This window comes from Gloeophyllum trabeum, assembly GCF_000344685.1.
Source record: "Gloeophyllum trabeum ATCC 11539 unplaced genomic scaffold GLOTRscaffold_00009, whole genome shotgun sequence".
NCBI classification, from domain to species: domain Eukaryota; kingdom Fungi; phylum Basidiomycota; class Agaricomycetes; order Gloeophyllales; family Gloeophyllaceae; genus Gloeophyllum; species Gloeophyllum trabeum.
The window spans coordinates 387,940-400,689 of NW_006920418.1; the positions used below are offsets into that span (position 1 = coordinate 387,940).

At 51.4% G+C, this 12,750-nt stretch overlaps 5 protein-coding genes across 5 annotated transcripts; 1 reads left to right on the forward strand and 4 right to left on the reverse strand.

Moving 5' to 3' along the window:
* Positions 1-5,072: 5,072 nt before the first annotated feature.
* On the reverse strand, positions 5,073-5,923 carry GLOTRDRAFT_106563 (Cyanase; the record flags this gene model as incomplete). Its single annotated transcript, XM_007869150.1, has 7 exons — positions 5,073-5,168; positions 5,234-5,251; positions 5,316-5,345; positions 5,407-5,562; positions 5,627-5,700; positions 5,775-5,853; positions 5,909-5,923. The coding sequence occupies 7 exons, from the start codon at positions 5,921-5,923 to the stop codon at positions 5,073-5,075; spliced, it is 468 nt and encodes a 155-aa protein (XP_007867341.1).
* A 113-nt stretch (positions 5,924-6,036) lies between these two features.
* Positions 6,037-7,132, reverse strand: GLOTRDRAFT_62453 (ACN9-domain-containing protein). The gene is made up of 4 exons (XM_007869151.1): positions 6,914-7,132; positions 6,782-6,861; positions 6,579-6,724; positions 6,037-6,523 (listed from the first exon to the last, which is right to left on the reverse strand). The coding sequence occupies exons 1-4, from the start codon at positions 7,003-7,005 to the stop codon at positions 6,413-6,415; spliced, it is 429 nt and encodes a 142-aa protein (XP_007867342.1). The 5' UTR covers positions 7,006-7,132; the 3' UTR covers positions 6,037-6,412.
* Positions 7,133-7,353: 221 nt separating this feature from the next.
* On the forward strand, positions 7,354-8,740 carry GLOTRDRAFT_139422 (uncharacterized protein; the record flags this gene model as incomplete). The annotated part of the gene is made up of 2 exons (XM_007869152.1): positions 7,354-7,687; positions 7,740-8,740. 2 exons carry the CDS (start codon positions 7,354-7,356, stop codon positions 8,054-8,056), a joined length of 651 nt encoding a protein of 216 aa, XP_007867343.1. The 3' UTR covers positions 8,057-8,740.
* GLOTRDRAFT_139423 (uncharacterized protein) lies at positions 8,588-10,936 on the reverse strand (the record flags this gene model as incomplete). Its single annotated transcript, XM_007869153.1, has 4 exons — positions 10,814-10,936; positions 10,509-10,702; positions 10,396-10,451; positions 8,588-10,316 (listed from the first exon to the last, which is right to left on the reverse strand). The coding sequence occupies exons 2-4, from the start codon at positions 10,644-10,646 to the stop codon at positions 8,588-8,590; spliced, it is 1,923 nt and encodes a 640-aa protein (XP_007867344.1). The 5' UTR covers positions 10,647-10,702; positions 10,814-10,936.
* Positions 10,937-11,820: 884 nt separating this feature from the next.
* GLOTRDRAFT_94389 (uncharacterized protein) lies at positions 11,821-12,704 on the reverse strand (the record flags this gene model as incomplete). The annotated part of the gene is made up of 3 exons (XM_007869154.1): positions 11,821-12,324; positions 12,389-12,592; positions 12,654-12,704. 3 exons carry the CDS (start codon positions 12,702-12,704, stop codon positions 11,821-11,823), a joined length of 759 nt encoding a protein of 252 aa, XP_007867345.1.
* Between the last annotated feature and the right edge of the window lie 46 nt (positions 12,705-12,750).

The following is a 12,750-nucleotide window of genomic DNA, read 5'->3' on the forward strand; positions in this document are numbered from 1 at the left end:
AGTAGAGGAGGGGTTGCCTAGGCGTTGAAGAAGTCGGCAAGTGTCGTAGAAGAGTTCAACCTAATGTTAGGAAGCGATGTCCTAACTAGTCGTCTTGAGATAACTGGGCCACGTGCCAACAGTTATGTCGTCACTACCTCAGTAAGCGTACTGAAAGGTAGGTCTGGCCGGGCCAATGCCAACGGTCAAGTCAAGAGTCCAGGTAATCGCTGTATTCAACAGGAGGTTGAACTAAGGAATACATGGGTTTTCCTACAGTATATATAGTAACTGGTATAGGGGTTAATACCCAAAGAAGAGAACAATAAGAAAGGACGCGTAAGCCATCCTGTGAGAACGTAACTCAGAGAAATGAGAAATACAAGGGCGCCCATTGGTAGAAGGTGAGTCAAGGAAGATAACGTGTGAGAAGAAGATAGCGTCCATGGGAAGGTCTACTCGGAGAAAGGTACTGTCCAATAGCAATGCTCGGAATGGAAATGGAATGAGATAAGCATGGGAAAATCATAACATACCAATCCAGGAGTATTCAGGCTGTCAATTATGGAGCAGATATCCTACCACCCTGGTACTTGGCACACATAATCTACAGTATGGTACAGACATGTCTAAAACTAGCTGGATCCGTGCACCTAGCCGGGACCGAATGCCGAATGGGAAGCTTGCTACTCCTCCGAGTCCTAAGGAGTGATCTTCTTGTACATGCTCTCGAAAATCAAATACATTCTATAAATTTATGATAGGTATTGTGAATATGTGCATATATGTCCCTCTTTGAGTTCAAAAACTCATAAATTCCGATTCCCCTAGAATTCCGATTCCCCTAGAATCGGTTTACTGTTCAGTCGTTGTATAGGGCTCTCTGGTGATCGAAAATTGCCAGCGTTGAACAGGGGGTATACCCCTTATAGCCCAAATTACCTTAACTGTAACGGGAGCACCCTCCTTAAATGGAAGGTCCACCGATCCAAATCTTACCACCATCAGCAAATAGGAGCTATTACCTCTCATGTCAATAATTACCGTTTGTGAATAGGGACTAATTCCAGATATGTAGTGTGGTCTCTGCACGGCATGATCCTTTCAAGATCTCAGGCCAATGGCACTGTCAGGCATCCCCCGGCTGTGTGTGGAATTGCGCCGATGGCAAGTACCCTGCTGCCTACGGCACAAGATTGGTAAGTTACATACGACGCATAGTACTGGCAGCATTAATATTGAGGCCTCAGCCTGACGACATGCATCTCAGCTACAGTATGCATGTGCACTGACTCAGTGACTCGATAGTAATGCTACCTGAGTGTAGTACTGAAGTAAATAGTGTATTGTGTATTGAAATAAATGTACTTGACACCGAGTATAGGATGATTGAAGGTTCTAGCCACACACAGTTATGTTTGAGATCAACATATAATAACTAGGAGTATTCTTGATGCCGCGCAGCGCCCGGGAGGCTAGAAAGACTATTTACCTACTTGTAGAACCTTTGCCACTCGTTTACCTTATGAGGAATCGGACCTGGCGTGCCGCGCAGCGCCGAATACTTTCCAAGTGTGTTCTGTTACTGCGTTACGAGTGGGCAGCCCTCAAGCTCTGGCCGAGCATTGGCGCTCACGCGGTGAGAACTCATTTGTCGCGTGACGTCACGCTTGCTCGACGCGTCGTCGGGTACAGCTCGGGGATATCGATCATTCAGTACACGACAGAAAATCAACCGCTAACCGGTTGGGTCTATGAGTACAGTGTCAGACTGAGTATACTGCAGAGAGTCACTTGGCATATCTATTATGAGTTTAGACGCTGCATCTGATTTTCGAGAGCATGTACAAGAAGATCACTCCTTAGGACTCGGAGGAGTAGCAAGCTTCCCATTCGGCATTCGGTCCCGGCTAGGTGCACGGATCCAGCTAGTTTTAGACATGTCTGTACCATACTGTAGATTATGTGTGCCAAGTACCAGGGTGGTAGGATATCTGCTCCATTATTGACAGCCTGAATACTCCTGGATTGGTACATCTTTGCTACCCCTCCTGTAGACAACACCCCTGCACCAAATTTTGTCATTCTTTAAATGCCATATTTCTTCTCTATATCACAAACCCCTATATACAGATCCAAAGCACCATCCGAGCCCGAATGCGGCTGCTACAGATTTTTCTTGCGCGAAGGCCATTTGGCGCGCGAAAAGTCACGCCGCGCCTTACATTCGGAAAACGGGATCTCTGGATAACTCCACATCGGGATGACGCAGGCAAGAGATTCAGGCGAACGTAGTCAGCTCCAGGAAGTCGATCCTCACACGCGCGCGGGGTAAAGCTTGTGGAGGATTATCAGATCCTCGAGTAGTTCCCCGTTTCGAGGAGCTGTCTGGATATCGGTCATAGACAGTCTCCCGGACGGATATCATGAGACGATTCACGAGCACGACGGGGATGATGTTCCGGAATCCAGTGGCAAGCTGATCTAGTGTTATCTGAAAACGTTTCATGAAATATTATAAGCGAAGAAGAAGGCTCCGGTACGCACCCGATTAATAAGGTACAGTGTTTGATGGAGGGTGTGCACCGCAAAGACTCTGGCCGCAGGAATAAAAGAAGCTACTCACGTGGGTAACAGGAGTCGGACGCGGACATACATAACAAAGTATGCCACTGATTCCCGTGCTAATTTGACAAAGAGTGGATTGGTGGTCCGGTCTTGATGATGCTGCCACGCTTTATACAAGACCAAGCCGAGTATCACGCATTCGATGAAGAGCATCGCCGCGTCGAACAAACCCGGCGAGGGTTTGCGGGGCAGAGCTCCATCGGCGCACATGTATAGCCCCGGCACCGGATTGTTTGTATTATTTGTGGGATCTTCATCTGTATGTTTGTTAGTGAGCGTCAGATTCTCCTAGGAACGGGCTTACAGTGCATCCTCAACAGCAGCACCGCGAGCCACCAGGCAATCTCTACGCTGGTTAACACGAGGAAAAGTCCTAGGATGGCTCTGCTATTTCCGTACATTGCATAAACGCGCATTTGCATCTCAGCTGACCCGAGCTTAAGCGGCATGTATACGAGCCATGGAATATGAACTGCATTACCCTGCGTGCTTATGATTAGAAGGGCTTCTCCGAAATCGTCGATAGTGCGGTATGTGGAACCTGCCCAAATTATAGCTTAGCGGTACACCTTGAGTTATCGAATCACCTTACATCTGGAAGGGGAGACAAACGCGACGTGTGTGAGCGATGGTCAGAGCGTCAGATCTTCCTATGAGCGTACAGCTGTGGCGAGAGAGAAGTCGAGTTAGTGGAGGTGGTACCTTATATGTTGGACTTTCTTGTAAATATGCTGAAAGCCACAATGAGGACCAAGCTTGGGGCAAGGATTATTTGGCAAATAACTACTTACATACAGACACTACGGTCAGCCGGATTGATGTGGATAGAGAATATCATATGCCGACTGTACTGACATAGAGTACAGAAGACTGTAATAACGATTCTGAAATTGGAAGTACATTGTTAACCCATGCATGGTCCGGAATTTCTTTCATTCTTACCCATAGAAATAGGAATTTTCCGGCAGACCGTTTGCTATGCTACCGCAATAACGAATGTCAAAGGGAGACGTTATACGTAGTAGGGAGTACCAAATAATCACCCAGAAAAGCCGGATCTGTGAAAGCTTAGTACATACGCATCCTAGGAAAATGCATGCTCACGCAACGTACCTCGGCAGCCAATTGCAGAACTACAGTTCGACGTAGTTGTAAGCACTGGTGAAGGATCGATATAAGTATGGATAACCTCACAGTATTCATGCACTAAGAGGGCCACCGTAGCCACTACCAGTTACGAAGCCCAGTTAGCCTAAGAGAATCTTGGACGGGATAGGCAGGCATACCGAAACAGTATATCTCCCAGCGAGCTTGGTCGAAGGCTTCCAAGTCCACCTCCATTCTAAGTGGGAAGTAGCTAGGAATGTAGGTTGGATAAGTTGTCCATTCGTACTCGGCCTCGCAGGTGTTGAAGTAGAGCAGATCTATAGATCATCTACCTGTTGGACGGATACATCAGTCATGTGTGTGTATACTCTTCAGTCTGTGTCCTAAACAGTATTTGATGCCGAGCTGGACTGATGCATTTGTGAGATGGACTGGGACCCCCGGTGAGAACCCATCGTTAGTAGTCTTGGCTATTTTGAGGCTTTTGGCCCCGTGAAGCATGAGAGTTGGCGGTGTGACATGTCGGATCCTCAGGCTCTGCCTTGGAGACATCCTCCGTCCTAGCGCCCTGAAAAAACATTGATACTGTAGTAGTACTGCAGGGGACACGGAAGTACCACCTACTAGCTGAGCGTGTCTGCGATGACATCCAACTGCCACTAAGACTAGCACATGTATCCCAGGAAGGGATCCGGACTTTCAAACTCGTGCAACATCAGTCTCAGTACTTATTGATTATCGGTGCTGCAGCTGATACTGAGGTATGGAATGGAATTTGAACTGACTGTCACAAGTCCCGACCATGCATATGATCATCAGGCCACATAGTACTGCGCCCACTTTTAGACATCTATTACAGCAATTCGTATGATTGGTCTAATTAGTATTGACAGTTTTGGGCTGGCGCACCGTTGCTATTCCGATTCGAATCCGATATCTACCGAGTCCCACATATCCTGCTGTACTCAGGAAAGTCCTCGCCTTGGTGGCAACTCGGAAGGACGCGTACGCACAAGCGTCCGAGTCAGTCCATGCGTGTTGATCTTATTAGTAGCCAGGCTCTAGTGACTCGCGGCGAAGTAAGTACTGTATGAGAGCTCCAGGTGCACGACTGTCCATCTACCCGGGATTCTCAACGGTTCCGCCCGTCCATGGCAGCATTCTTTGATCTTGACGCATTCGTAAAGCTGGTCAATTATGTGCAATTGTAGACAGTGCATCGAGACTGTTACTACGGTGTACAGGCAGTTGTGGCCGTCTCGTGCCTCACAAGCGGCATCACCACTTCGCATAAGGTAGGAATTTGCCACTGGGGGAATATCAGGCTACCATCACCACAGCTTCACATCGAACTATACTCACTCGAACGTCAGAACTACGCGGTCACCCTTCGGATCGGGCTTCTTCGTAATGTTGACTTTACAGTCGATCATCGACATAATGCCGTCGCCGAACTAACGCAAAGCAAGCGTAAGTTAGGACAAATAACACAAGGGTAATAGAGTGGTGGACAGCGCACCTTTTCATGAATCACAGCCTAGGTACAGGACCATGGTCAAACCAAAGTCGACAAGACCCATAGGAATGCGCTAGACTCGTACCTTAATAGCATGCCCGTACACCATCACGCCCTACATTCCGTCGAAATTGAGGACCCGCGATTCAAAATACACTCTGCATGTAACGACACACCTCAAACAATCGGTACAATACTGGGTCCCTGGGCGGGATCTCGCCCATCCCCGCACGGTTCGGCCACCAATTCTCCCCGATCTCTGCCTGAACGTTCGCCACAGGGAGGTCGAGGGTCTTCGCGAGGCCTTCGAGGTCCTCTGGCGACAGCTTCGCCTATGACACGGACGCAAGGTAAGCGCTCCCGCAGTCAATCGGGGATCCTTCGAGACAGACAGACCTGGGCGTAGAACACCGCTGCAACCCACATCTCATCCTTGCCTATGGCCTTGCCGATCTGGTCAAACGTCAAGCCTGCTCACAATAAAATACCCATGTCAGCTCGCGTCACGCTGGCAGCAGTCAGTCGCGAATGGATGAGTGCTCGCCTTTGGCCGCCTTCGCCTCAAACAGACGCGCGCAAATCGGGGGCAGCTCCGAGTACGGAGACACGCTCGAGGCGACTTTCTACGCTCACTCAGCGGTGCTGTCTGCAGGACCAGGGACTCAAGTTGCGACTCACAAATGCTTGGGCCATCGCGGTACTTGCTGGGGCGCGAGTAGTTAAGAGCAAAGCACCCGATGACGGTCGACTTATATATGCAGCGGGTACGCACGAGCAGACATGAGAGATTCGCTCGGAAGGGGAAAGCCTGACGAATTAATGGTATTCTTATCTACGACACGTGACAGAGGTGGGAGATCCGCTAGAACAGTTGACCCTAAGAGATGCTGCCCTTCCCATGTAACGCATGCAGACGAGAATGACCAGAGTGGTGCATGGCTGAGGTGTCCGGGTCAGGAGTGGCAGGCCAGGAGCGCGGAGCCAGGAGACAATTACCGGCATTCCCGAACGCGGAGATACTGAGAAGATGAGGCTTAGTGCAGAAGAGGGCCCTGAAGACCTTGTGTGTGGAAACGCACGGACGCCGTTCTTAACCGTGTACCGTGACGAACTTGAAGTCCGAACAAAGAGATGGCGGGGTTACGAGTACCGGGCGAACTCAGCCTTTCTCAAAGAAGTTAGTCACGCCTTGGAGCCGCTTCCCTCTTCGCCATCCGGGACTACATTCGGATTCCAAACATTCTTCGTCGCGTGCATTAACTCGTACAACTGCCCAAGTTGCTCCGCGGACATCTGAAGCAGGTATCTTCCAGCAAAGACGACAGGATACAAGTAAAGTATTGCACACCTTTTCCATGAGTTGCGGGTCAAGCTTTTTCCCCGAGAAATTCTGTGCATCCGTCCCACTAGGTAACTCGTCGAGGTATATCTTCCACTGCGACAAGAAGCCGATGATGTGCACTGGGTTCGTTACACTTCTATGCCGGCGGAACTCTAAGATCATAGGCAGCGTATAGGCAGACATGGATGCTTATAATTACGTGCTCTTACCTGCCTTGACGTAGTCGTCACCAAGGGATCGCATTTCGAGAGGCAGAGCACGGTGTGCCCTCAGAAGACGTCGATACAGACTAGGGTCCTGAAATGTCAGAAGGAGAGCACGAAATGAGCGAGACAGCGCACGGAATAGGTGGCAAGAGGGATGCGCCAGCTTCACGAATATTCAGCGGCCTCTTCGTAACAGACTCGGCGAGTCTCACAACCGTCGGCCTCATGATGCGGATAGAATGAGACGCCGAGCAAAAGTAGACGTTAAAAAGCACGTCCTTTGAGCCTCTAAGATCTCCAGCCTTTCAGTGCACCAGTCTGGCCAGTTGAAGAACGAAAAAGCAGAGCCAGGATGCAAGAGACGGACTCGGGAGTTGAGGGTGTGGCGTAGCTAACCGCGTTGTTGTGCTTTGTTTACCAGGGGCCTTGGTTCCTAACAAGCCACATACCGTTCAGCCACATATCCCTGCATACGGACAACCACTACCGCTGTTATTCCTTTCTCGTGTTCTCTTACGCCAGTGCATTCAACTTGCATATCATAAGACGCTACCTAAAAAGAAGAATACCAAAAAATGGCTCCAAAAGAGCTTACGCGCCAGCAAGTGTCCTCCCGCCTCACGTACCAGGGCCACACCCCCTCCTTCCTTCAGAAATTCAAGAATCGCATGGAAGGTATCCCAGACGACGACGACGACCCATACGAGGAATTTGAATATGACGGCTCCGGCCGCCCGCCGATACCCAAGCGCCCGCCCATCCCGCAGCGCCCGCCAGACAACCCCGGGAGCGCGGACGAGCTCGACAAGCTCGACGAGGAGGACGCGGATGACGAGAGGCCGCAGGTGGTGGTGCTGAAGGAGGGGAGGCATCTCACGGAAAGGGAGGCGGAGAATGAGCGGCGGAGAGGTGTGTTGTTCATTATACGTCCAAGATGTCGGCTGAGATGCGCTCGTATTAGTGAAGGGTCTGTCTCCGGTTGAGGACTCCTTCGAAGCTCTCGCTCAAGAAGTTAAGGGAGGCAAGGGCGTGGAGTCTCGCGCCAGGCCCGACGAGCCACATACCAATTCATCCGCGAAGCCTGCTGAGGACAAGTCCGGTGGTCTCTCGTTCTCCTCGTCGAGATCTGCATCGAAAGCAGGGAAACGGAAAGCGATTGGCGACCTGAGAGACGAGGCGAAGCAGGCGGGGTCGTCAGTCCCTCCACCTGGTAAGGGGACCAAGAAGAAGGCGAAGAAACCGGAGAAGAAACCACTGTCCTTTGGCGACGATGCTTAGCGCCTGATGCATTCTGAGGACCTGCACTACAGGGCAGATCGTCTTTGCAGCGCTTCGGTGCATCAGTACTTCAGCACTGGCGCGGCGAGCATCGTTGCCGGTCCTGTACCGATTCTTCGCGTTGCCCTTCGCCATCACCCGTGAAGACGTCGCGTCTGTCCTCCAGCGCAACTGGATGTGGATCCTTTTGAACTCCCGGAAGGGTAACTCTTTGTCGCGGAGCAATCGGCAGGGAAGGAGGGGGACCAGGTCGATGTGCAGAAAGATATCAATACTGCAGCTGCATACAAAGGTAGGTGTCCAACACACCGTGACACTGTATCCATGTCTACACAAAGATCGACAACTCGCAATTACACCGCACACAGCGGGTCTAGTAGTAAGATACATGATAAACAGTGGTCGAATACACAATCCGCACTCTCAAAGTCCTTCGAAGCAATTAGATCAGGGAAAATACCATACAGTTTGAGTCTTCGGTACACTGCTAAATGAAAAAAAAAGATTGTAGAAGTCAAACAGACGTAGATGTCAGTTGAAAACATGCAGCCTCTTCCTCAGTCTATCCACCACACTGCCGTTGCGGCTTAGCCGCAGGGACGACGTCCGCCCGCGCTCCGTCAGCGACGCAGACACATCGTCTCTCGCCGAGTAAGGCGAGTAAGGCGAAGACATCGCTGTTGCCGACGCCAATGGATCTCTAGAGCTCTCAGGCGACGTCGCTTGCCCGAACAACGTCTCTTGACTCCGACTCTCCTCCGCGGGACTGCTCCCCAGCCGGAACAGCGAGCTAATGCTGGACTTTGTTCGCGAGCGATAAGACCGCGCGGACCCGCGCGAGCGCATACTCGCCGCAACAGGCGGCGGCGACAGCATCGCCGAGTTGGGCGACTCGGGGATCGCGTAGAGTAGCCCGGGGCTGAGCGGCAACGGGTGCGACTGTGAGCGCCGGCGGGTGTTTATCGGAGTGTTGATGTGGACGTGGAGTTCTGGCGGTCTGTGAGACGAGGCCGAGGAGAACGAGAAAGGCGCAGCCCAGCGGCTGAGAGAGAACGCGGTCGTGCGCCGCCGTGCGTGGCCCAGCGGGGGCGTTTGTGGAGTGGATGGCTGGGATGGGGGAGGATCTTCTGCTGGAGATGATGGGCGTAGAGAATCAGAAGGAGAGAATTGGAACCGGGAATCGGAATAACCAAAGTGATACTGCGGTCTTGCGAATTGCGGCAAAGCGGGGGAGGGTGGTGGGGGGTCAGACGCGAACGTGATGTCCTCGCCGACGAGATCAAACTGGTCTAAAAGATCCCAGACATATTCAGGGATGTCCGCTGGAGAGTTGCTGTCAGACACCTTCATACGGAGACTCGGGGGATCCGTTCCTGCGGAGAGCTTGATTGGTCGTTGGACTAGCGCAGTCCCCCAAAATGTACGCGGATGGTCATCTATAGGAGAGAACGCGGAGTCGCTCGCTGTTGATGCAGTCACAGTACGAGCGCGAGTCGGGGATATCATTTCAGATGACAGCCGATACTTTTCCTCTGTAGTCTTCTGTCTAGGGAACGCAATGATGGAGGTTGTGGATGGTGACGGGAGGTCGGGCAGAGGCCTCAACTTCCAGCAGGCCTTCAAATACGCCCTGGGCGAAGGGGGGCGGAGCCGTTTGGGAGACGATAAATTCTTGGGGGTCCTGACGCGTGTCGTATTGTCGACTCGTATAGGCGTGGGCATTCGGCGACGTGATGCATAAACCTTCGTCGGGGATCGTTCGAAGAACATGGCAAGGTTGGTACGGCGTCTGGAGTCCGGGTTCATTATTGAGAGATCATGTCCGGACTTGTCCATCGCGTCGTTACGAGCGGGAGCATGAGAATTCGTCTTAAGCTCGTGAACCTTCTTCTCCACTAGCTTTTCGTCTCCTTCGAGGCATACGTATCGTCTCTCGATCATCCATCGCTCTTTTTGCATGTCAGCGACAGTTTCCTTATCAAGACTACTCCTGTCTGCTAATTCCGTCCGCAGCTCTTCAATCCTTTGCTTCGTTTCGTGGACCACGGAGTTCATATACGCTGCTGCGCCCTCCAAGGCGCCGACGACGGAGTCATGCGTCGCTCTGTCACAGCGACCTAAGGCGGTCTTGAGTGCATCATAAGAAACCCTGTATCGCTCAGCTCGGCGCGCTCGAAGGAACGTAGAATCAACGCGCTTGGGGGCAGGACGTGCAGGAGGCGGAGGGGAAGCAAAATGATTTGGAACGCCGAAGGTATGGCTTGTATTTGGAGTGCTTAGAAGAGGCAAGCCGGCTCGTCAATGGAAAGCAATACGATCGGGTCGAAATTTTGACTTACTACTGAAAGTCCCTAGGGCTGAGAATATCATTATATCCTGGGTTCTGTTCGGAATCCTTTGGCGAGTGCCGTTAGTGACAGCGATACTGTTGTAGAATACCCGAATAACTTACAGGCCTGTTATATTCTGGTAAGAGGTGCTCAGTCCGGATCCGTAGTCCAGGAGGCCGCAGACATGCCACGTCCTCTGATACCGGATTGAAGGACATCTGATTTTGGATCCCAGGTGGACATATTTGGACGCCGATCATTCACAGTTTTAAGGCTCCAACTCGTTCAGATAAGTGGCAGAGAGAAGCGAACGTGGCTAAACGAGAAAATGAAGGAAGAAGTGCGTCCGGGCACGCGATTGAAGAAAGTTGCAAGGAGTGAATGAGTCCACGGTGCCAGCGTGCCAGAAGGAAAGGAATGAACAGACCAAGGTGGAACGTCGAGACAAACCAGCGAACATATATCGGCCTACGATAGCGACCAGGGCGTCTGTCAACGTGGTGTCAACCAGTTCTGATAGGATATCCTGGGCCCAGAGATCGTTGTGTACAGTGTTGCATCCGTTGCCGGCGGACGTTGCTCTGGAGAAGCCCCTATTTTTCATGCTCCCACGTGACTTCGGCTCGAAAGGCAAATGTGTTTAGTGTCAAGCAAATGTCGAAGCATTGCAAGGAATTGTAGTCCTGAACAGCGACCACAGCCTGAGTCACCTCATAACTTCTTGAGATATAAGAAGTGAGCGGAGCATATTGCCTTGCTGTGTGCAAAAATATGACCGACTCACCGCACCGACATAAACAAACTTACTACTAACCATCTGGCACAAACTTATGGCATGTCGCTTTATCTACCTGTCAGGCGGTCAAGGTACTAACGGTCAGTTGGCGCTGAACTTGCAAAGTGCGCAGTTACATAGAAGAAACGCAGTCAATGACGACGCGTATCGACGTCGACCTGAACCACGAGGTCTAGGGTTCGGAGAGAACGGAGGATGCGACATGGTGGGGGTTAAAGAAAACCTATCGGCTTGCTCTTAAGCCTTCGCACTTTATATGAACTGGCCTCAATGGAACAGAATGTTGACATATGCCAGCGATATTGGTCAGCTGAACATCTACCGTTCTTCCATAATAGGCCGAGTTTGACCAAATCGAGGTGTGGCACAACCCCTGACGATCAAATGCTCACCAACGACGGACGACGCAAAGGCACTATTCGTTAACGTATTATGGGGCGTATCAACCGCTGTGTGATGATTGGCATGAATACAGTCAGACACGGGCACGCCGCTTTCAGAGAAGGGTCTTTCTTTCTTTCTGAGCCCCACGCTCGAGAGGAAAGACTTCTGTTATGATCTCCAAGGTCCAAGACATATGGCACGAATACAACTGGAAGTAAAAGACTGTACAGTAATACTGCAGACAGACAGGCGACTCAATGTGAGTGTTTCCTTCTCATCTCCACCAGAGCAAACTCCCTCTGCTCGACAGTTAATGGATCCAAGTGGCCCAGCCACGGCGGCGTTCTAACCACGCAGAACTTCTCCATTTCCGGAGTCCAAGACTCTTTACCTCCACCGGCCTCCGCACAAATCTTATTCTTGCGAAGGTGAGCACGCAGACTTGAGAACTTGAAACGCTGACCACAACCGGGGCACTCGTAGCGTCTGACGTCAAAATGAGTATCGCGGTGAGCGTTGCATGCGGGAATTGAGGCGCTGATATAGGTGCATCCACCGAACCGACAGACCACGTCCTCCGGGGTCAGTGGTCTCCATGTACGTCCCTGCAGCTGCTGCAAAAGCGATCCCCACCGCTGCGGCTGGTGCTCCCCTGTGGGCAGCTCCCGTTGCTGGGGCGGATACTGTCCCGTGGACAGTTCCTGCTGCCGCAGGAGTCTACCGAGTTCTGCTTTGAAATCCGGTAATTCCATTATTGCCTAAGCATTACATCAGGAGCTGGAGATATTTTGACAGATGTGATCCAGCAAACCTTGTGCTTACCTCGACGGCACGTAAGTCTTCTTCACTCGAAACGCCCGAGACAGAATCCTCGCTTGAATTACCGGTAGCGTCGTTCGAAGGCTGCGAGGGCCAGCCATCTGGAATTTGGCAGCGAACTTCGCTCTGGCTCTCGCTGTTATGGATGTGTGGATATTGGCTCCAGTCTGAGGACTCGGCATTGGTGGCCGGGGCTGTTGGAGCAGGCTGAGGCAATATATAGGTGTTCGTTAGTTGAACGATGACTTCAACAATAGGCCCAGCTTACCAATGAGTCGTGGAAGGCGAAGATGGGCATAGGATAGTTGGTACGGGCCATAATTACTGGTAAAACAAAAGAATATGGAAGAGAACGGGAGTAACTT

Coding starts and splice junctions, on each gene's coding strand:
- GLOTRDRAFT_62453 (XM_007869151.1), bottom strand. CDS start 7,005: ATGAGGCCGACGGTTGTGAGACTCGCCGAGTCTGTTACGAAGAGGCCG. Junction 6,725..6,781: donor TGACGACTACGTCAAGGCAG/GTAAGAGCACGT, acceptor CTATGATCTTAG/AGTTCCGCCGGCATAGAAGT. Junction 6,524..6,578: donor ACCCGCAACTCATGGAAAAG/GTGTGCAATACT, acceptor TACCTGCTTCAG/ATGTCCGCGGAGCAACTTGG.